Source organism: Hippopotamus amphibius, chromosome 13 (assembly GCF_030028045.1).
Source record: "Hippopotamus amphibius kiboko isolate mHipAmp2 chromosome 13, mHipAmp2.hap2, whole genome shotgun sequence".
Taxonomy (NCBI): domain Eukaryota; kingdom Metazoa; phylum Chordata; class Mammalia; order Artiodactyla; family Hippopotamidae; genus Hippopotamus; species Hippopotamus amphibius.
This window is the reverse complement of record NC_080198.1, coordinates 20,525,787-20,548,848: the sequence shown is the minus strand read 5'-3', so window position 1 is coordinate 20,548,848 and position 23,062 is coordinate 20,525,787. Positions and strand designations below refer to the sequence as shown.

Here is a 23,062-nt window from a genome sequence, read left to right as displayed (position 1 = left end):
CTAGCTATATCTCCAGGACCTAGAACACTGCCCGTCACACAGCAGGCGCTCAAAACATTTGCACAATATCAACCAAAAGAGCAGTGAAGGAAAAAGCTGATGGGAGTATTTGTATCTTTCCTTTTTTAAAAGGGAATGCTTCCTATGTTTCTTGATTCACTATGCAGTTGATTTACCTTGATTTTCAACTCAGAATAAGGAATCCCAGCTTTCTGAACCATGACAACATAGCCTAGGCTAATAGTTATCAGCTATTAGTACAGTACCTAGGTAGCAAGGACTATATATATATATGCAAACTTATGAAAAAGTCTTTTACTTTTCTGACATCACTTTCTAAGAATGCAAAAGGAAAATAATATATGTCTCACAACTTCATAGAGTTTTGAGGACAAAAAGAAAAACAAGCTATAAAGACGCTTTCAAAAAGTAAAAAGCATTACAAGAAGAGCAAACAAGTACTGGTGTTTTTGTGGGTGTGTATTACACAGTTTCAAAGACATAAGCAGTAGGATCAAAGTATCTGGACAGACCTCTTCTCAGAAACTTGATCACAAAGAAGATATGAGCAAAGAGAAAGAGAAAGTTTATAGTATGTGAATTAGGGTTTGGTTGTGGCAGGATAATACAAGTGAATATATGGATATGGAAATAAGAGGGGGAAATGAACCAGATCATCTTTTCCCGAGGTGGAGCCCAGGTATGGTTTGGGCAAAGCATGTTATTTTTCGATGGACAAGTGGCACATATTTTTGTTCTTAGGATGAAGTTCCAAGTAGTTTAAATAGAAACCAGACCTTGGTTTCTAGATACTGTTCTCCACTGAAAGGAAAAATGGTTGATTCCAAGGCTATGGCAGTGAGAGCATCAAAATGAATGAGAGAAGGGATTATAATATATTGAATAAAAAGAAATCCATGAGTCCATGTTGACAATAAAAAATATTTTTTAAAAGGATGGATAAGGGGACTTCCCTGGTGGTCCAGTGGGTAAGACTCCGCAGTCCCAATGCAGGGGGCCCGGGTTCAATTGCAGGTCAGGTACCTAGATCCCTCATACATGCCGCAACTAACAGTCCGCATGCGGCAACTAAGACCTGGCTCAGCCTAAATAAACAAATAAATAAATTTTTTTTAAAAGGATGGATAAGAAGGGAAAATTATTCTTTACACATGAATGCTAATAAATGTTGAGGGTGATAGAATTAGCAAATCACCATTTACAATCACCATATACCACCGTGCTAACTATAGTACTAACTGGCTTAGCCAAGATCACCACTGGGGGCCAAGACTATTGGATCAAAGGCTGTTGGGAACACTATGGTCAGTCTCCAAGAGTCGACTCCAGACAAGTTGTTAATTACAAAGGGGAAAAAATGAAGAGAAACCTGGCAGATAGGACTTAACCAAAATCAAAGCGTACTGACATTGCAAGCCTCCCTGTGAGACACACTGAGGAGGCCACAACATCACTTATGTAGTAGTCTTGCCACAAGGAAATTACATTAGACCAGTGGCTCTGAAACTTCGGGGTATAGCAGAGTTACCCAGAAAGCCACTAAAGAATAGAGAAGCCCAGACTCACTGAAGTAGGATAGGCTAAAACAGGGCAGGTCGTGGGTCCCTGTAGTTTCACCAAGTTCCCTAAAGATTCTAAGACGTGGTCAACATGTCTGGAATCGTTGAATTGGACACATCCATATTTCACAAATTGAGAGACATTCTGCAACACAAATGGCCTACTCAAAAAATACCAGTGTAAGAAAAGCCAAAGAAAGACTGGATCTCTGGTTCCTATTATCGAGACAGTAGAGTCATGACAACTGAAAGCAATGTGTGATCCCGGATGGATCCTGGACCAGAAAAACAAAACAAAACAAAACCCAAACAAACCCAAAAGCTAATTATTGACATCATGAGAAAAATGTGAATGGGAACTGTGTATCAGATACATACAATCTATGAAATATGGTGTTAATTTCATAAAACTCTAAACTCCACATGGGCAGAGATCTAAGTCACCAACGCACAGCACCTATGTACTGCCTAGCACGTAGTGGACATTCAATAAGTATTTTTAAATGAATTGATCTACACACACAAAGAAAAAACAACTGAAAATTTTGATAACAAGGTTCTACCAGATGATGCTGCAAAAAGTATCATCAGACCTATGAGTCTTCCTTCATCCAATTCTTTTTACTTGCCCCCCGTTCTGAAATCTGAAGGCTCTGCTTTATTTCTTTTGAGCCCAGGAAGAATGAGATTGTCACATGGCCAAATATCAGAGAGACTGGCTCCACCATTCTGCCAATATCTGAATCCCTGTAAAAAACTTTTGCACCAACACAGATGCAAAGCAAGGGAGTGAATGTTTACGAGACTACTCTGAAAATGAGAGGTGTGGCTGATCTACAGCCAAATCGTTAAGAGATGTAAGAAAGGGAAGCCTAAACAGGTCAGGCCCTGCTAATAAGCACAGAGGTTCCAAGGCACCCACATCTGATAAGTAGGAGGGGAGACAATTGGAGACCAGATGAATAACCGTCATTAGACACTGAGAACCCAGCTCTCTACTTCTGTACTTACCTTTATGCATTATTAGATTACGTACAACGCAGACTTTAATTACAGCATTCTAATTGCTTAAATGCACCCTGCCACCAATTTACGATTATAATTTGAATTCGTACGATCGGAGTGTCCTAAAGAAAAACGAGTCATATTAAAAAAAAAAAAAAGTGCAAGGTGCTTCCAAGAGAATCAAGGACGATTAGAGGGAGAAAAGGATGAAACATGAGCAGAAAAGTTATGGTCATGATGTTAAAGCTTTTGCACAAAGAAGCCCTGCTAAAGTCAGTATCTTTTTTTGTTTGTTTGTTTTGTTTTGTTTTGTTGGCACACGGGCTTAGTTGCTCCGCGGCATGTAGGATCTTCCTGGAGCTGGGATCGAACTCGTGACCTCTGCATTGGCAGGCAGATTCTTAACCACTGCGCCACCTAGGAAGCCTTAAAGTCAGTATCTTATCCTAACATCCTCGATGGTTTTTTTTGCAGGAGTGAATATGTGATTATACTTTTATTGTTAGGACTACTGCGCATCCATCTGATTGGGTCTCCCATTTATTGTTTTTTTCTAGTAGGGTATACCACATTTAAAATGTTTTCACCAACACTGTTCTTTTATGCCGTAACTGTGGTTATTTATGCTCAAGTACTGTACTTCTTACAAATGAGAACATCGTGTAATAGTCCTCTTGGGAATTTTGAAAGAATATTGTCAATAACAGCAAAAACGAGAAACATTTCAGTGCTAATTATCGGTTCCAAGAGGGTGACATATATTAATTCATTGACTCCTCAGGACAACCCCATGAGGTGGCATTATTATTACCTCACTTCACAGGTGAGGGGACTGAAGATTAGGAGATGACAGTAGATTGTTGCCTAAGGCCACCTGCCCTCTTAGTGGTGCTGCCAGGATTCAAGCTGGGACCACCTCTCCGCAGTGCCCCCCTCTTTACCGTGTCAGACATAGAGCCATACTTGGACTGGTCTCTCCAAGGAGTGAACCAAACAGTCTCGGTTGTTGTCCAACACGCGTGAAATACTTACTGACTTCAGCTGGGAGGCAAATTGTACTCTTACAGCATATATTGCATGTGTTCTTAGTAAATTCAAAATTGTAAATATTTGTGGCCAATTCAACAGGTTTAACTTAAATGGGTAACGTGGAGTATTTCCCAATGAACCTATATTGTAAAACATTAATATTAAGGCTCCTTAATTATGAAATGGAAGTCTTCCTTTCAACTTCTTCTCTCTGAAAAATATAAAGATAGCTTTTCAAACCTCCTCCTTAGGTCTCTTAAGCATATATAACATGGCAGAAAGGAAAATGACATCTGCTTCTAGTATGGGTTGAAAAAACAGGTGATAAATAGATGATAGATGGACAGGTAGGTAGATAGATGGACAGAGAGAGAGTAGGTATGGGTAAATTCGTTTTTAGAAGTTTCTTTGCCATGTTCCTTTTGAAATATAACATTTGAATCTTCAAGGATGTCAATTTAAGCATTTTCAAAAGCAGGAACCATACAAAGTAATTTGATTTCTAAAGTAAATTGAGAAAATATCTCCCAGAGTATTTTTATCCATTCCTAGATTTTAAGATATCATATTTTCAGCTGAATGAACCATCGACCGCCTCCTCCCTCCATCCAAGCATTTATCATACTATTTTTATGATTTTTTTTTTGAGTGGTGATGTAGCTGTAGTGCTATTCTTATAGCCCCTTTCTGAGATGATGCTTTACCAAAAGTATCAGAACCAGGTTTAAATGTTTTAAGGTAATTCATGTGAAATGGCACCATTACAAAACACAAATCTTCCAACTGGATGTTTAGTAGCTTTTTTCAATGTATTCAGCAAATATTTGAGTGCCTACTTGTACTGGCAATACATCAATGAACAAATAATTCATTCTTTGTAAACTTACCCAGAGTAGTGCCAACTGGAGTACATTTCCCTTGTTCTCTAAGACCATGTCCTTTTGCCTCTTTGGGTGGGCCTTGGTTTTTTCACCTGAGGACCCAACAATTTCCCCTTTAGCATTTCAGGGAGGTGTTAAAGGCAAGTGAATAGCACATGTGACAGGTCCCTGAGGACTGCAAATGGCATGTGTTATAAGCTATTATTATGAAAACTTTGATTCTCACACATGCACGAGGCAGCACAGATCTAAATGCTCATGGTTTAAGACGCACATAATTTCAGTGTTAGGAAAACACAGAGGGAAAACCGCATGAGACAGGGAAAGGTGAAACATTGATTATAAAACTCTCAATTGCCCTTTAAAGTATGGCATTCAATTTCTTTCTTCCTCGTGTATTGGCCAGTCTTCAAACCAACTGTGATGTTTAGCTTAGTGACTTCACTGTGTAAATACTGATGGCTAGTTATTACAAGAAGGTATGCTCACCTCTCTGTAGACAGAGCTTACAGCCTGCAAAATTCAGTTTCTGTTACTGACCCTTTAAATAATTTCAGCACCTTGAAATGAGCTTGAGGATTAAAATACACACATATTCCCAAAGGCAAACACTCTCAAATCCCAAATGCGCAAACTCTGCCAGGTTAGCAGATATGTAGACTATAGTTCAGTCCTTGGTAATGACTCAAATTGTTGGTTGCTGAACTACATGGAATAATTCCAGGACAAGAACCACATATGCGATGCTGACAGTAATGGATTGGTTACACAGGAATATGCTTCATGTTCTGTTAGGTTACATCAAGCTGAGACTAATTTCTCTCTTTTAAGGCACTGTAAACAGGGAGAGTAATAGGTTTTACCATGAATGTATATATACTTAAGGAAAGTCTCTTTGTCATGAACAGGCAGCTGGAACGGTACTAAATTATCAAATGTCTCTCTAGGTTTTAGGAGAGTGTTTCCCTCTCAAAAAAGCCGCACGATTATTCAGGACCTCATTATTCACTTCTGGGATGATTCATTTCTCCAATTTTTCTTTCACTCCTGCCTTGTTGCTGTCTATATGGTAACTTTGGCTTTACTAAGAAGGCAAAAGGAAAGTCAATGATATGCAGATAGTCTGGCTGAACGGTTGAGGTAGAAGAATATATTGGAAGATTCGGCTAAAATGAAGTTTTAGGATTAACTGGACTCCCTCTGCATACACTTGTAATGCCCCTCCAGTCTCAAGGCAAGCGAATATTGATGACCTATTTCCTTGAAACTCCAAGAAAAGATGTTTGAATCTAAGAGCAGAGAAGTATGTCAACCTATCCTTTTGGTTGATTTTATAGCAATTCTCCTAAATGTCTCCAAAAAGTACTCACAGTAAATAAAGTAGCAAAGGTTACAGTATACATGTTGAGACTCCTGTGCTTTAAAATCCAGTCATGCGATGCCCCAGATGGTATTCCAATAGGTTCAGTATATTACATTTCAAGGTTACAAGTACAATATCAACTCTGGAAAACTGAATGTAGGAGCAGTAGCTCCGTCTTAGGTAGTGAAAACAAAATAAGACTGAAGAAGTCTAATTTTAAGGTTGTTACTCAGAACTGATTTTCAATTTGGCACAATCTTTTCACAAGCCCATTTTTGCAAAATTTGATCAGTTTAGCTGTGAGTGTAAACTACATTTATTTTGGTCACTTGACAAATGTTTACCAAGGGCCTGTCTTGTGCCAGAAGGCGGGTCGTACAGCTGAGTAAGAGCTGACCCTGGTCTCAAGGAGTTAGCCCAGTTGTGGGGTGGCAGGTATATAAACAAGCAATTCAATACAATGGGAAGAGAGCTAGAGAAGTATGTAGAGGATATTTTCAGGGTTGCAGGAACTGAATTCCTTTAGGATGTGGCTGGCGGTGGTGCACAAGGGAAGGAAACAATCCGTCGAGGGGCGGGGACTCTGGAGCTGAGTTCAGAAGGATGAGTGGAAATTTACCAGAGCGAAATGAATGGAGAGAGAAAAGCATTCAGCAGAAAAAGTAGAACATGAATATGCAGTTTGTTGTATGTCAAGTATATCTCAAAGTCCTTAAAAAATAAAAAAATAGAAGAAAAAAAGAAAGAAGAAGAACATGAAAAAGAAAAAGACATTCAGTGCAGGGATAAATGTATTAAAAGGCATGAAAGCTTGAGGACGCTGGTATTACTCAGGGAATGAGGAGTTATTTCAGAGTGACTGCCGGGTGAGTAGGGAAGAGGCTCGAGTGACAAGCTGGAGTTTGCGTGTCCTACGAAGCGGCTTGATCTGTCAGAATAGTAGTAATAATAGTAAAAATATTAATAGCAAAATAGTGACTGCCTCAGACACTCTTCTATACACCTGGTATATATTAACTCATCCATTGTAGTAGGAACTATGACCTCTACTTTACAGTCGACGAAACTGAGGCTTAAAAATATAAGTAACACGCCCAGGTTAGAGCCAAAGCCATATGTTTGAACGCAGGCTGCCTGGTTTCAGCCTAACCTCTCCCTCACTGCATTATACTGCCTCTCTAGGTAGCGGGGGCAGGCTGAGATGTTAAACGTGGGGGATACGGGGCCTTGGTGATTTTACATTCTAAAATGCCTCAGCCCTACCAGCCATTTGTTCATTCTTTAATTATTCGCTCATTTTAGGTCCTAGAGATTCCAACACACAAAAACCCTGGTCCCTACCCTCAACGTGCGGGTTTATCTTTAATGAAATAAAAATGTGAATTTTCAAAGCAACCCTGCAGTCCTTCCCCATCTTGCATCCTGGTTCTTACAACACAAGAACACACAGAAAATAGAAAGAAAGCTGGACGGATAAGGTCAACGTAGCCAAAATACCTAAAAAGTTAAAAGTCTGACAAAATGTAAAATGCAGGCAGCAGTTGATTTCAACCAACAAAAATACATACTTCAAAGAAAGAAACAGGTCAAACTAATGCAATTAATGCACCAGTAGTAGGGTTATGGATCGATTTCTTTTTGATTTTTTTTGTCCTTTTCTGAATTTTCTAAATGTTCTACAATCAACAAGTATTATTTTTACAATCAGAAAAAAACCATTCTGTCAGTTGTCTTTAAGAATAGACCTTTTGCTTTTCTAGATAAAGCGATTAGGAATCTTCAGTTTCCACTTAGCTTCGTCCAGTGAGACAGACGACTGAGTATTTTACTAATGGAGGGAGAGCAGTCGACACAATGTTTTTATTCTCTTCATACAGCCTCAAAGAGGTAAAGTTTAACGAATACATTGATAATTTTTGTCTTTATTTTTCTGATATAAAATGAACACAAGTATCCTGTTGAAAAAATTTTAGAAAAGCATTACTTAGCAGAAGTGTTTCCATAATCTCACTCTTAGAGACAATAAAAATTTATACTATGCAATATATTTTTCCTTCGCTCACAGTCCAGTGGCCAAGAGGCCACCCTTCCAATACATGGGGTGCAGGTTCGATCCCTGGTTGAGGAACAAAGATCCCACATGCTGTGCGGTGCAGCCAAAAAAAACAAAAAGAAAGAACACCCCCCCCCCCCCCCCAATGCAGTTTGGACATGTTTCCATGTTAGCCAAGAAGGGTTATTCTATTTTTTTGATGGCTGCACAGTATTTTTATCACACGAATGATTTGTGACTTATTTAATCCTTATTGAAACACATTTAGGCAGTTTTCAGTTTCCTGCTATTAGAAATAATAATCTAAGATTTTTTTAATATTCATCTTTTCATATTTCAGTAATATCCTCCACGTGTTAATTCCTGAAGTTGGTGAAGCGCTGGGTGAAAAGATGCACTCTTCACTGTCAGGGACGTGGCCAAATTGCCTTCCGGAGGGGGGGTTTTAAAGAGAGCTTTGCGGCCTCCAGGTTCACACATTTAAATGCTAATGACATTAAGAGTCTGAAGACATTATACAACATATTCTATCACTGCAACTGTGGGAAAAGCAAGTTTGGGGATGATAGGCTGAGACTCTCCTCAAGTCTCCCAATGAAAGGTACATCTAATAAGACCTCGGTCAAGAAATGAGGTAAGAGGGAGGATAAAAGTCAAAGGGATTGGATAGTCTTGCAATAACTATTTTTCAATAGGATTACTAATGTTCTGCTGACTAATATTTCCACATTTATTCAAAATATAAAGAGATGAATGCTTAAGAGAACAGGGAGCACAGTAAAATCTCTAAAGGCATCACTGAGCCAGTTTCTCCTGCATCTTGATAGGGTACCTGCTCCTGCTAAGCCTGGAGCAGAGGAGGTCCTAACTGCCTTGTACTCAGGTTAACATCTCTGGACTGACTCCTAGACGTTTTATTTAAAGAATCAGAATAAGGAATTCCCTGATGGTCCAGTGGTTAGGACTCTGTGCTCTCACTGTTGAGGGCCCGGGTTCAATTCCTGGTCAGGGAACTGAGATTCCACAAGTGACGTGGCATAGCCAAAGGGGGGAAGAAAAGAATCAGAATAGACCTAGGTTTTATCTTGTGGCCAGATCTAATCCAGGGTAACACCCAGGAAGCTTACAGTTGTCTTGCTTTATTATTTAATGGTATAGGATGTATCTAGAACAGCATTTTCAAAAGTGCGGTCAGCAGTCCATTGACAAGTATTGATGGGAAGAATTACATCTGCAAGTAAGTTTGGAAAATATTGGGTTAAACAAAATCACACCTTTGTGTATTGAAGGACTTCTTGAAGCCTTTCCTCTGTCAAGGTATGTGGTGAATTTCCAAGAAAGTGGTCTAGTATTCAAAAATTTAAAACTTTTTGGTATGAAAATAGCTTATGATCATGAGGTAGACTCTTGAGCTGTAGATTTAAAGTGCGGTATTTGTGTGTGTGTGTGTGTGTGTGTGTGTGTGTGTGTGTGTGTGTTGATTACAAAATCCTAATTCTGTTTGTGAGATTTCTTATACTATTAGAGAACTAGGAAAATGTTTCAAACAGTTCTTTGTGTTATTTTTGGAAGGAGGAACACGTAACATGGAATTCTGGGTATGCTCAGTCCCTCCAAGGTCCCTGGCATCTTTCAGAAACATTATGTTAGAAAGCACCATCATATATATATTGCCTTTAAAATAAACACAACACACAGCCACACACAAATGTACAAATGAGAGAATTCTTAAGACTCAGGGTGAGCCACAGGAAGGCAGCAGCGCTAAATATTACACTGATGATGCAGCCGTCATCAGAAATCCTGGCCCTTCACTGGAATGGAAGAATTTTTTCTTGAATGAACGAAGAAAAATACTAGCCAAACTGCCTAGTGATTACTTCACTACTAATGAGCTATTTAACCATGGCCAACTTATTTACCTTATTTATACTTCCATTTGCTCGTGTTAAGGTAATAATAGATAACAGTATCGGCGGTTGTCAGGCTTAGATGAGTCAACACACACAAAGTTCAGTGCCTGCTGCTTGGTGAGCTCTCAGCAAGTCGAGCTGCCATCCTCCTCTTCCTCCCCACCCACCCCCATGCAGAGTTTCTACCACAGAGGCACCTTGTACCCCACTTGCTTTTCCACATTTTCTGTCATCTCATTATTATAATAATGTTATACACATTCAAAGAGACAAGATGGTCAATACTATTTTAATTTTCCAAGCATGTCTTCAAATCACTGATTTTAAAAAAGGGGTTGGTAGTGATAAATGTTTTCTGATTACTTACATCACAGATATGGTTGAGGAGGCCTCCAAAAACCACCACTGAGGGCAAATCATCACTGCTGTGGGTTTCTCATGCAGTTAAGGCTCTTCCGAGCAGACTGCAGGTTGTCTAAGGTGGACCACAGCCCACAGGCTGAGGGCTTCCAGGGTTCCCCAGCGTCAGTTTCAGCATTTCCCCATCATCGCCACCTGGTACAGGTGGTGGTTGCATACAGGTAAGGTGTGCCCCTCTGCATTCTCATCAAGGAAGCCAAACAGGCTCGGGAGCCTTCACTTGAAAGACAACTCGGACAACATCTTTCTTCTGGGGAACTCTTGAACTGTGTGGGCAGTTCCTAACATTCTGGTAGGTTTCGTACCAACAAGGGCACTAGTGCACTTCTGAAGCTTAAACTCAGGATGCCACGAATATGCCTCCCCGACATGCAGTGGGCAGACCACCCTCATCCGTCTAGAGGCAGGATGTGTCATGGTTAAACTCATGGACTCTGGCAGTGTACTGCCTGGGGTGCATCTTGGCTCCTCCACTTACTAGCTACGTGAGTTTGTGTATGCTATGTAACCTCTGTACTTCAATATTCTCATCCATAAAATGAGACAATAATAATAGAACTTACCTAATAGGTAAATTACCTAACCTATCTAATAGGGTTGGGATGAAAACTAAATGCTTGAATACATATAGTAAGCGCCTGGTAAATTATTCATATTTAATACTTGTTAGTGCTGTGACCTGCCAACTCTGTAACAATAGCCCTTGAGCTCTAAGTTATTGAGCACACTTTTATTTCCCCAGAGCAATGAGTAAAAGGAAACTAAGGTAAATGGGGGGTTCTTTTAAGGCCCAGGGTCTCCTGCTGGTATAATTTGCCAAGGACACTTGTCCCACATAATAGCTCTGTGACATTAAGAAAACTACTTAACCTCTCTGTGCCTCCGTTCTTTTATCTGTAAAAGGGACCACAAGTGTCCTTCTTCATAGGCTGTAGTGAGGATCAAATGCAGTTAACTGCATACCACCTAGCACACTGCTGGCACTCGATAATGTAGAGAAAAAGCTCTTTGAACATTTCTTTCCATTAGTCTCAAAGCTGGAAGTGGATTTCATACCTTCCTCTGCTTTCCTGTTTTTAAGATGAAATAACTGCTTTCTTTTTAAACTGCCAGTAAAGAAGAGTAGGAGAAATGAAAAGGCATCTTTCTAGAGTCTTGCCTGTGGACCTCGATTCATATTTCTCAAAGTGAGTTTTAACATGTATTTAAACGTTCTGTGTGTTTAACACACAGGAAACCCAGGGGTTCTTCAACAAAGGTGCTCAGGAGAATTACCTAAGAACTTTGCTGGAAAGGCTGATGCCCGGCTCCCCCTCCCTTCTGATTCTGTGGTCTGGAGAGTGATACAGAGGCAGGAGGCTGCTCATGTAAATGAGCATTTCTTGTAAATCTGATAAAAGGAGTCAAAGGTCAAACGTGAGCAGTACTGCTGTTATCTTCTCTCTGAATCACTTTGAAAGGGGAAAAACGTTTCAGCAAGTTTAAGTACCTTTCCTAAGCTCACACAGCTGGTGTGGCTCCGAGGCAGCCCTAGCCCTGCGATCTTTCCTTAAAATTACATTTTCTTGCCAGGATCAAAATATAGTATGAGTCAATTTCTTTTCTCATATTGCAAATTTCAGCAGGTCACAGAAAACAGAAACACCTAATCGTCTGGATTGCTTTATAAGGACAGGCATATGTTAAGTCACATTTTGTCATAACTACTGCTGAAGTAGACTTTCGGAGAACAAATTTCATTTTCACTGATGTTTAAGTTAGGATTGAAAATACCAGAAGAAAAATCAAGAAATCCTCAGAGCATTTCCAGTTATAAAACAGTAGCGGGCACTCAATAAATAACTGCAGAATAAATGCTCTTAGATGCACTTAGCTCTAGCCATGGTTGAACTTGGCTTATACACCAATGGCTTCGTAATTGAAGTTGATCAGAACTAGTTTCCTATAAGATTACCACTGACCTTTAATTGATATCTAAAAAGATCGGAGAAAAATCCAATGCGCATTTGATGATTTCAAATATTAGACTAAACGTGAAATTTTGTTCTTTACAGAATCATTCTCACTCATTCTTTGATGAACACTGTAATTGGAGTTACTATAGCACTGTTAAATATTATTCAGTAACAGCTGGAAAATGGATTTTTTTCTTTAACATTTTAGGTGTTCAATTTCTTAGTAAATTTAGATGCATTTCATACTCAATACTAGTCAAATATACATCAGAGAAGCTGTTTTTATTTATCTCTTGATTTTTGGGACACAAGGGTTGATCATCAACAACATCCATTCGTTTATTGAGTTCAGCAGCAATTCACTGAATGCCCAATTTGTACCCAACTCTAACATGGGAGTTTATTTTGGAGTCAACAAAAGTGACAACTCTATCCTTTTTTCAGACTATCCAGGATACCCAAACTCAGAAACGAGGCACAATATTTCCTTTAACATATTTAAGTGGTACCAATGGCTTATTCACTACACAGTATGGGCAATGATATTTACAAAAATATTGTGAACCACCCAGTGTTTCCAATGACATATCATGAGGGTGACTTTTGTGAATATAAATCCATATTTACGTAGCTACACAGAGCTGTATTAACCTTCATCACAAGTCATCTTTCTTACAAACCAAGCACAAAAAGATACTGTGACTTTGTCAGTATTTGCAAATAAGAGCTCTCTTTTCCTGCCTATTTCTGTCCTCAGTGGAAGGAAGGAATTGGAAGGAGGGGAAAGCTGTCTGACAGGGAGGAAGTGTGTGCACGGGGTAACAGAGGTGCTAACACGTCACTGGTAGGAAGACTGTCCCCTGCACAATGTGGAAGGGAGCCCCATTCACTCTCCAATCTAGCAGTGAACTGAGAATTAACAGCAGCTGCCACCACCAGTGACTGACTTTCACCAATCAATAATCCATCCACCTACGTTCTACAGCTGAGGCTATGTTCTCATAAAACTTATTTACTCCTGTGGCCGTGATTCAAATGATATTCCTTATGCAGAATGTTTTTAAAGTATCATACATCTTAAGAGATTACTTGAAAGCTGTTTTACCAAACAGCTGCCCAATCCTGTTATCTTATTTACTGGATTCTGTAACATCTCTTGGGATTATGTTACTAGCCATCTGCATATTACCTAAAAAATACCAAATAGAAAATACCAACGTGTAAATTCCTACAGATGAATTTTTTAAAAATTATCCCAATAACGTAAGTCATAGTGCCTTACAACATTATGTTTTGTAAAGTTCTGAATTCTTTGACAAGTCATGGAACACTCTCATTTAGAAAGGAGCTCCTAGGACCTGACATTAGATAAAAGCAGAATTTAACAGAACTCTGCTTCATCCAGACCAACAGAAATAGCATACAAAACTACAAGAGAAATACCAAGAGTTAAAATTTGCATCCTATTTTTCTTTCTGTTAGCAACAGAGCAAACAAGTCATCAAGGAGGCTATTTCTTTGGACCTCAGCCAGCTAGGCAGTAAGAAATAGCACAAAGCGTAATTGTATTTCTCCACATGAGATGATCACCAACTATTGTTTATGAAATGTTTTCCTGACTCAGTAAATGCTGCATTGGCTGTACAGGTGTCTACTTATCAGTCAACCCACGGCGTGCTTAAGGAAACCCACGTCTCAGAAAAGGAGGCTGTCATAAAGTCTTTGGTGCTGGAGATATACTTTCGTTGTAGAGTTAGCACAAAACTCTGCTTTGAATACTTCTGGATGGAGTAACAAGGGCTGGACTTACCCTCTTTCCTGAAAAAAAAAACTAAAAAAGTACACAATAAATATGAAACAACAGTTTTCAAAACACTGAACTTCAGGCAGCAAAGGCTAGTGAACCTTGAATGAGGTAAACCCGGACTATCCCCACTTGCAGCCACGAGAAGGTTTCCAGGCTGTGAGGGGAAACGCAGATGAAACACAGTGCCCTCTCTGAGTTAGGAGGCAGTATTGAGAGAATGGGGAGACCAAAATAGATACAATTTGCAAAACAGAGGGCCAAAGAGAGCTGCACCAACAGAGACTCTTGAAGCTATGCAGACGGTCTTCCTTGAATCTTTAGCTTAGTACTGATCACCATACACGTGGAAGGAGACTACCCAAGGCTGGGGAAAGAACTAGCTGAAAGGGTGAAAGGGAAGAGTGCCTGGTCCTCACACAGGGCTGAAAATGGTGCCTATTCCCACCAGCCAGACTGAAAAAACTCATAATTCATGGGGCATTGAGTAGAGTACTGAGGAAGGTCTTGCCTCAGTCATGGGTAATAATTAGCTCTAGAATGAGCACTGGTCTGGGCCAGCATAACAAATTATAGAAGTAAGACTTGAAAAAATCAAAGTGCATCCAAGTCACTAAACTCTATCCCCAAATAAATGTCAAGAATATTTAAGGAATATGAAAATATGTGGTACCCCAAAAGATACAATTAAAAATGTCCAGCATCCAATCAAAAATTACCATGCATGCAAACAGGCAGGAAAATATGACCCATAATGAGGAGAAAAATCAATCAATCAAAACCAAACAAACTGACACAGATATTAAAATAAGCAGATGAAGAGACTTCCTGGGTGGTCCAGTGGTTAGGACTCTGCAATCTCACTGCAAGAGCCCAGGTTCAATCTCTGGTCAGGGAACTAAAATCCTACAAGCTGTGCAGTGCAGCCAAAAAAAAAAAAAGCAGATGAAGACATTAAAACAATTATTATAACTATAGTTCATATGTTCAAAAAGTGAAGTAGTCACAGGCAAGATTTTAAAAAGGTCAAATCAAACTTTTAAAGATAAAAACTTCAATATGCAAGATGGGATAAATGGCAGATTAGATTCCAAAAGAAGAGATAAATAAAATTGAAGACACTGCAGTAGAAATTATCAAAATAAAACACAGAAAGAAAGAAATAAAAAGAGCATCACTTAGCTATGGGATAACTTCAGGTGGCCTAATATATGTGTAGTTGGAGTTTGCAAAGGAGGCATGGATGGGAACAGAAAAAAATAGTTGAAGAAATCATGGCTGAAATATTCCCAAATTTGATGAAAACTATATAAACCCACAAGTCCAAAATGCTCAATAAACAGCAATCACAAGAAACATGAAGGAGAAAGCTGTATCAAATTGCTCAAAGCAGTGATAAAGTTTTAAAAGCAGACAGAGATGATCAAATGTTTACACAAAAACAATAACAATGTCATGTGCATCTATAACACACCTAAAAATAAAATGTGTGACACTGACAGCATGAAGGCTGAGACGGAAGAAAGAGAAATACACTAATATAAGGTTCTTGTACTACATGCGAAATCGTATAATATCACTTGAAGGTAGACTTGATAAGTTAAAGGCATACTATAAACCCTAAAGCAATCACACAAAAAATAAACCAAAGAGTTATAGCTAATAATCCAACAAAGGAGGTTAAAATGGAATCATAAAATAGTCAGTAAATCCAAAAGAAGGCAGAAAAAAGGAACAAAGAACATATGGGGCAAATAGAAAACAAATAGCAAGACAGACAAACTTAACTATGTCAATAATGACATTAAATGTAAATAATGTAAACAACTAATTAAAAGACAGAGATGGATAAATAAAATGGATAAAAAAACAAGATGCATCCATATGTTGTCTATAAGAAATGTACTTTAAATATACAGACACAAACAGTTTACAATTAAAAGGACAGAAAAAGACTTACCATGTTAACGTTGATCAAAAGAAACATGAAGTGGTTATATTAATATCAAATAAAGTAGGTTTCAGAATAAAGATTATTACCAGGATAAAGAGGATCATTTTATAAAGACAGTCAAGAGGAAATGGCATTCTTAAACGTTTATACCCTAATAACAAAACTTCAGAATACATGAAACAAAATCTGATAGAACTTACAAAAAGAAATAGAAAAATCCACAATCATAGCAAGAGATTTCAGTACCTCTCTGTCAATAATTGATGCAAGAAGTAGACACACAATCAGCAAGAGTAGTAGACTTAAACAATACTATCAAATTGACCTGGTTAACATTTATAGAACATCCACCCAATGACAGCAGAATACACATTCTTCCCAAGTGCACACAGACCATTTACCAAGATATTCTGGGCCATAAATAAGTCACTTTAAATTTAAAAGAATTTATTTTCACAAAGTGTGTTTTCTGACCACAGTGAGATTTAACTAGAAATAAATAAAAGAAAGATCCCCCAAAGTCCTCAAATTTCTGGAAACCAAACTATACTCTTCTAAGTAACAATGAGCCAGTGAAGAGATATCAAAAAGGAAATTTAAAAATATTTAGAAATGAATGAAAATGAAAACACAACACATCAGAATTTGTGGGATACAAAATCAGTACTTAGGAGAAAATGTTGTAGTATTAAACACCTATATTAGAAATGTCTTTAATCAATGACCTCAGCTTTCATCTTAAGAGAATGGTGCATGAAGAGCAAATCAAACCCAAAGGAAGAAGAAAGGAAATAATAATCCTAAAATATAAAATAATAAAGATCATAGCAGAAATCAATGAAATAGAAAAATTTCTTTTTCCAATGCGAAAAGCACTGAAACCAAAAGCCGATTCTCTGAGAGGCTCGATGAACTTCTAGCCAGAATGATAAGAAATAAAAAAGAGAGAAGACACCAATTATTAATATCAGGATTGAGAGAGGCAATATCACTATAGACTACACATGTTAAAAGGATAATAAGAAAATATGAACAACTATGGCTATAAATTGGACAACTAATAGAAAGGCACACAGATTGAAAAGGAAGAAGTAAAACTATCTTTATTAGCAGATGATCAATAAAAGTAAACCTGATGAAATCTATAAAAAAGTCACCAAAAGTTATAAATGAGTTTAGCAATACTGCAGGATTCAATATCAATATATAAAAATCAATTCTATTTCTATTTACTGGTAATGAACATTCAGAAATTGAAAAAAAAAAAAAGATACCATTTACAAATGTATCAAATAATATGCAAGACAAAGGGACAGATCTAACAAAAGACCTGTACACTGAAAACTACTAAGAGAAATTAAAGATGATCTAAATAAATGGAGATCTATGTCTATATCTATATTTATCTATATCTATATCTTGTTCATGGGTCTGATGACTCAATGTTGTTAAACTGTCAATTCTTCCCACCTTGGTCTACGGATTCATGCAATCCTAAAAAAAGTAACAGTAGGGTTTGTCTGTGTTTTTTTGGTAGAAATCGACAAGCTGATTCTAAAACTCACAGGGAAATGCAAAAAAAACTTAGAATAAATAAAACAACTTTTAAAAAGAACAAAGTTGGGGTTTTTTCTGATTTCAACACACAATGCAAAGCTGCAGTAATCAAAACAGTATATTATTGCAAAAGGTTGACAAACAGATCAATGGAACAGAATGGAGAGTCCAAAAGTAAACCCTCACATATATGGATAACTAATTTCTTCTTAAAGGGACGAAGGCAATGTAATAGAGAAATGACAGCCTTTTCAACAAATGGTGCTGGAACCACTGAATCTACGTATGTGGGGGAAAAAAAAGAAAAAAAAAGAACTTCAATCTGAACTTTGTGTCATACATAGAAATTAATTCAAAATTGATACTAGACCTAATGTAACACCTAAAATTCTAAAACTTCTAGAAGAAAACACAGGAGAAAATCTCTGCGACCTTGGGTTAGGCAAAGTTTACTGAGATACAATATCACAATCCATGAAGGAACAAATTGATAAAACAGACTTCATCAAAATAAAAGACTCTCAGTCTTTGAAAGACGTTAAGAGAATGAACAGCAAGCCACAGACAGGGAGAAAATATTTGTAATTCATATAATCAATAAAGTACTTATATCCAGAATATATACACACTGAAAACTCATGACAAGAAAACAGGAACCCAAAGAAACTGGGCAAAAGAGTCAAACATAAAGAAGATATATCGATGGTAAATAAGCACATAAGAGATACTCAAACATCATATGTCATCAGGGAAATGCAATGAGATACTACTATGCTCCTATTAGAATGGCTAAAATGGAACAGATGTTGATGCCATGTGTTGACAAGGATATGAAGGAAACAGAAACCTCATAAACTGCTCGTGGCAATTTAAAATAGCACAACCACTTTGGAAAACAGTTTAGCAGAACCTTAAAAAGTCAAACCTATCTACCACATGATCTAGCCATTCTACTCCCAGGTATTTGCCCAAGAAGAAAAGAAAGTATATGTGCATACAATGACTTGTACGTGGATGTTTATAGCAGTTTTATTTGTAACAGTCCCTAAACTTGTACAATCCAAATGTCCATCAACAGGTAAATGGATCATTTTGAAATATATGCACTTATCAAATCATCATATTGTACACCTTAAACTTACACAATATATGTCAATTATATCCCAGTAAAACTGGCAGAAAAAAGAAAAAAAAAGTACAGGTGAATGGATAAACAATATAAGATATAAGGACTTCCCTGGCAGTTCAGTGGGTAAGACTGGGTGCTTCCACCGCAGGGGGCACCGGGTTCCATCCCTGGTCAAGAAACTAAGATCACGCGTGCTGTGTAGTGTGGCCAAACAAGAACAAAAACAATGTAAGGTATAGCCATACAGTGGAATATTACTCAGCAGTGAAAAGGAAAGGGCTATTGAAAACACGCAACTACACGCATGAATCTCAAAACAATTACGCTCATTGGAAACAGGCAAAAAGATTATCTGCTGTATGATTCCACTCATACTAAAGTCTAGAAAATGTAATCTATGGTGAGAAAAAGCAGATCTGTAGGTGCTGGCTATATTCACTATCTTGACTGTAGTGATCATTTCAAGGGTATTACTTATATTACGACTTAGAAAATTATGTACATCTCAATAAAGCTATTAAATCTCAATAAAGCTATTAAATTACATCTCAATAAAGCTATTAAAACAACAACAACAGCAACAAAAACTCTGCTCCTTGCTGATTCTTACACTAATTAAAGCTGCGTGTGGGACGTCCCTGGTGGCGCAGTGGTTATAAATCCGCCTGCCAATGCAGGGGACATGGGTTTGAGCCCTGGCTTAGCTGCTACGGAGCAACTAAGCCCATGCGCCACAACTACTAAGCCTGCGCTCTAGAGCCCACGAGCCACAACTATTGAAGCCCGCGTGCCTAGAGCCCGTGCTCCACAACAAGACAAACCACTGCAATGAGAAGCCCACGCGCCGCAATGAAGAGTAGCCCCAGGTCTCCGCAACTAGAGAAAGCCCGCGTGCAGCAATGAAGACCCAATGCAGCCAAAATAATTAATTAATTAATTAAAAAAAAACCTGCATATGTGCAGTGGGTCATCCTTAACATTTTGGGGGCCGAGAGAAGGAGTACCAATGCAGGTGCCCTAACCCACAGTCTGCCCCCTTGTTCTTTCCAGGTCAGGCACCATCCAGCTGTCCCAGGCCACCCCTCAGATCTAGGGTGATATATGTGGGCAGAAGGGGTTCCCACCAGCCCTGGAAGCAGGCGTGGAATCTGAGATCCTGAACGTGGAGACCACAACCTTGAAGGGAGGAACTGGGCTCCAGCTGAGCCAATCTTGGCCCACAGACTCCCTGCGCTTGCACAGGGTATGGTTTGAGAAGGCCAGACTAGAGGCCTTTAAAGCACTGCTTATCTGCAAGGAGCTAAGATAAAAATTGAGAATGTCTAAAACTTCTACAGCAATTTGACTGACATGGCTGCAACATCCAAACACACGATAATTTTTCTAGCAATTCATGTGCATTGAATTTTACAAAAGCTGTGTGTTCTCCATGCATTGGATGCAAATAAAAAACAATAGCAAAAAACAGGTCCCTCGCCACAGATAACTGAGACTCTCTGCCTTAAAACACATGGCTTGGGACCTCCCTGGTGGCAGAGTGGTTAAGACTCCACGCTCCCAATGCAGGGGGCCTGGCTTCGATCCCTGGTCAGGGAACTAGATCCCACAGGCATGCCACAACCAAGGAGCCTGCCTGCTGCAGTTAAGACTCAGTGCAACCAGATAAATAAATAAATATAAAACAAAACAAAAACAACAAAAAACCACATGGCTCTGAGCAGAGGCCCCTAAAGAAGACTGGTTTTGAGTTATGATAAACGTAAGCTGTATTCTGTTAAAAAAGATTTCTGGCCTCACTTTTGTGAGGCTTCGATCACAGCCTGATTGATCCATCTTTGTGTCCTTCTGGGTCGTTCCGTGTGGAGTAGGAGCTACATTTAAGGCCGTGGTAATTCTGTGTGATTATGTTGCCTCCGTACATGGCTGTCTTCCCAACTCAGAATTTGAGAAGAGCTGCCTTTTTTCTTTCCTTTTCTTTTTTGTTTGTTTGTTTGGTGGGGTAGGATACATCAAGGGAGGAGATGATGTCCTTTTTTCTCCATTTGAACATGAAAACAAAGGCCCTGCCACTACTGCCTCCTCCTCCAGTCCCTCTGCAGTGTCACTGACCATAAGGAACGGGGCCCTTACCTTGTGCACACAGGACTTTGCGTTCAGGAAAAACAGCTCCACAGTGGTTTTATCCTTCAGGAATGATATGCTCTCAATGTAAAACCTGAAAAACAGTACAGAAGATTTTTCCTTCAGATTCTTTTCCTTCTCTCTGCATGATTTCATTTCCTCATTTAGTTTCTCGCAGAGAATGTTGAGGAACTAGGGGATGGTTGTGCTTTCCTTTCCTTTCAAAAGCCATCTGCAACACGTGTGTACACCTGTATGTACGTATGAATGTATGTGGATATATGCGGATATGCAGATACAATCTCCTACAGAAGGCTTTTGTGTGTTGAAAGGTGAGTTAAAGAAAAATCCAAAATGGTCAGCACCTGCAAAGCCAGCTTTTCTCTCTTTTTCCATTCTTTGTCACATGTTCTGGGAGCTCAGAATACCTCAGACAGCTTTGAAACAAAGCCCAGGTGAGCTCTGAGGGCTGAAAACAGAAGTGTGCCGCGTAAGTACTACTAAATAATTGAACTTGGAGGCCTGCGGCTCTGTGGTTTTCAGACTCGGGGTGGGTGTGAGGGCCCCACACTTACCTCTCTCCCATCCTCAAGGAGGGAATCACACCCTCCCTCCTTTCCTCTCTTCCTTCCAGGCTCCAGGCTTTCCCTTTGGCTGGAAGCCGCGCTCTCCTACTACTTAATATTGGTCTTTCTCATGCAAATCAGGGTAATCTGGGCTTCACTCTTTCTACTCCCTTTTCAGGGCCTTCACTTGTTCAGTCTGTGAGGTCATGTCCCTCTTTTAGGAGAAAGCTGACTACCCTGAGGTGGGGAGGGAGGAGAGTCTTGTGTTCTCCTCATCCTGTCCTGCTGAAGCTGGCTGGGGAAGGCAGGGCCTCTGGGGTGGGTGAGCCGGCCAGCGGAAGCTCAGAAGTTTTTCTCTGGCTTTGGAGCCCCACTTGATGAATAATACATGAAAACACTTAATACCCGAAGACAGCTCTCAGCTAGGGTCCTGGAAGAGAACGTGCTCTCACTTTGGTGAGACTCAAGATAAACCCGGACTGAAGTGGCACGGGGAGCCTTGCCCATAGCTCTGCAAAATCCTGATAGGCCTTGGGCATTTGCTCGTTTTATTTTTTCCTCCCCTTCCATAATAAGGAAATGTTTGAGAAATAAATACAGCAGCTTAAAAAGGCCGTGAAAGATTTTATCACTGAGATGGTTAAATCATTTGAAAAATTCCACCCCTAATGCTGAAGCTTCAAGGGAAGTTCCAGAAAGAGAATACATCCTTTATAGTTTCACTTACAAGGGTTTATCTCACTTATAAGTGAGCTAAATGAAGATTGATGAGTGTTAGGTGTGTGAGAAGGGAAAGTTAAGGATTAAGGGGGGTGGGGATGAAGAGTTGGAAGGAAAAGCCAGCTTTTGAATCGAAAAGATCTGGAATATGGAGTCCCAGCTCCATCACTTATTAACTGTGCAGTCTTGGGCAAGTTAGTTAACTTTGTGTTTTTTTCTAAAATGGGTGTTATGACTACACTTACCTCACAGGGTTCTGGAAGTTAAAATGAGATAATAGAAAAGGGATGTAAAACAATCAATACTAACAGTTGTTAATAAAACTCCATTTTCTGGAATTTAATGCTATATGGCCTGGGGGATGTGGCGTAAGCTTTTGAGTCTAAGATCCCTTGTCTATAAAGTGGGGATAACGATGGCCCTAGGAGGGCCTTTATGAAGTGCCCAATGCAGTGCCTGGCATGTGGTAGGAATTCAAGAAATTCTAACTAGTGTGGCTTGGCAAACCTTACATTATGTTTAAAAAAAAAAAAAAGAGAGCTTACAGGACATGATGGGATTTGAACTATACCTGAAGGCTAGGAAAAAACCAGGATTCTACAGGATAAAAAGAAATCCAGGTGGGGAAAATACAGCAGGTAAACAGCATCTCTGGGGTAATGTGATAAATGTTCATAATTTGGCTTTTACCAAGAGAGAATGTGTTATAATCTGAGTACTCTCCCATCAATGTCAGTCTCCTGCCCATGGCTAGACAGACCAAGGGCAACAGAGGCTCCTTATACGGAATAAGGAACGGAGAAACCCATCATGTATGATCTCTTAGAGAGACTGAGAGACGAGAGACAGGTCAAGAGGGAAACAGTGGAGGCAGAGAAAGGCACCAAACAGAAGTCAGGAGGTAGAGAAAGGACCCAAGTCAAAAGTAGGAGCTGATGGAGCAGCACCAGAGAGTAGTCCCTGGGATGGTGGGTTCAAGGCCGGCTGCTGCCATTGGGCTGAGACGACCTGT

At 39.3% G+C, this 23,062-nt stretch overlaps 1 protein-coding gene across 3 annotated transcripts in view; it reads right to left on the bottom strand.

Moving 5' to 3' along the window:
- Positions 1-23,062, bottom strand: part of FRMD4B (FERM domain containing 4B) — a 325,403-nt gene that overhangs the window by 79,333 nt on the left and 223,008 nt on the right. For all 3 annotated transcript variants that reach the window (XM_057705042.1, XM_057705041.1, XM_057705043.1), the window contains one exon: positions 20,774-20,858. In XM_057705042.1, the coding sequence (XP_057561025.1) occupies positions 20,774-20,858 (85 nt within the window). The remainder of the gene's footprint in view (positions 1-20,773; positions 20,859-23,062) is intronic.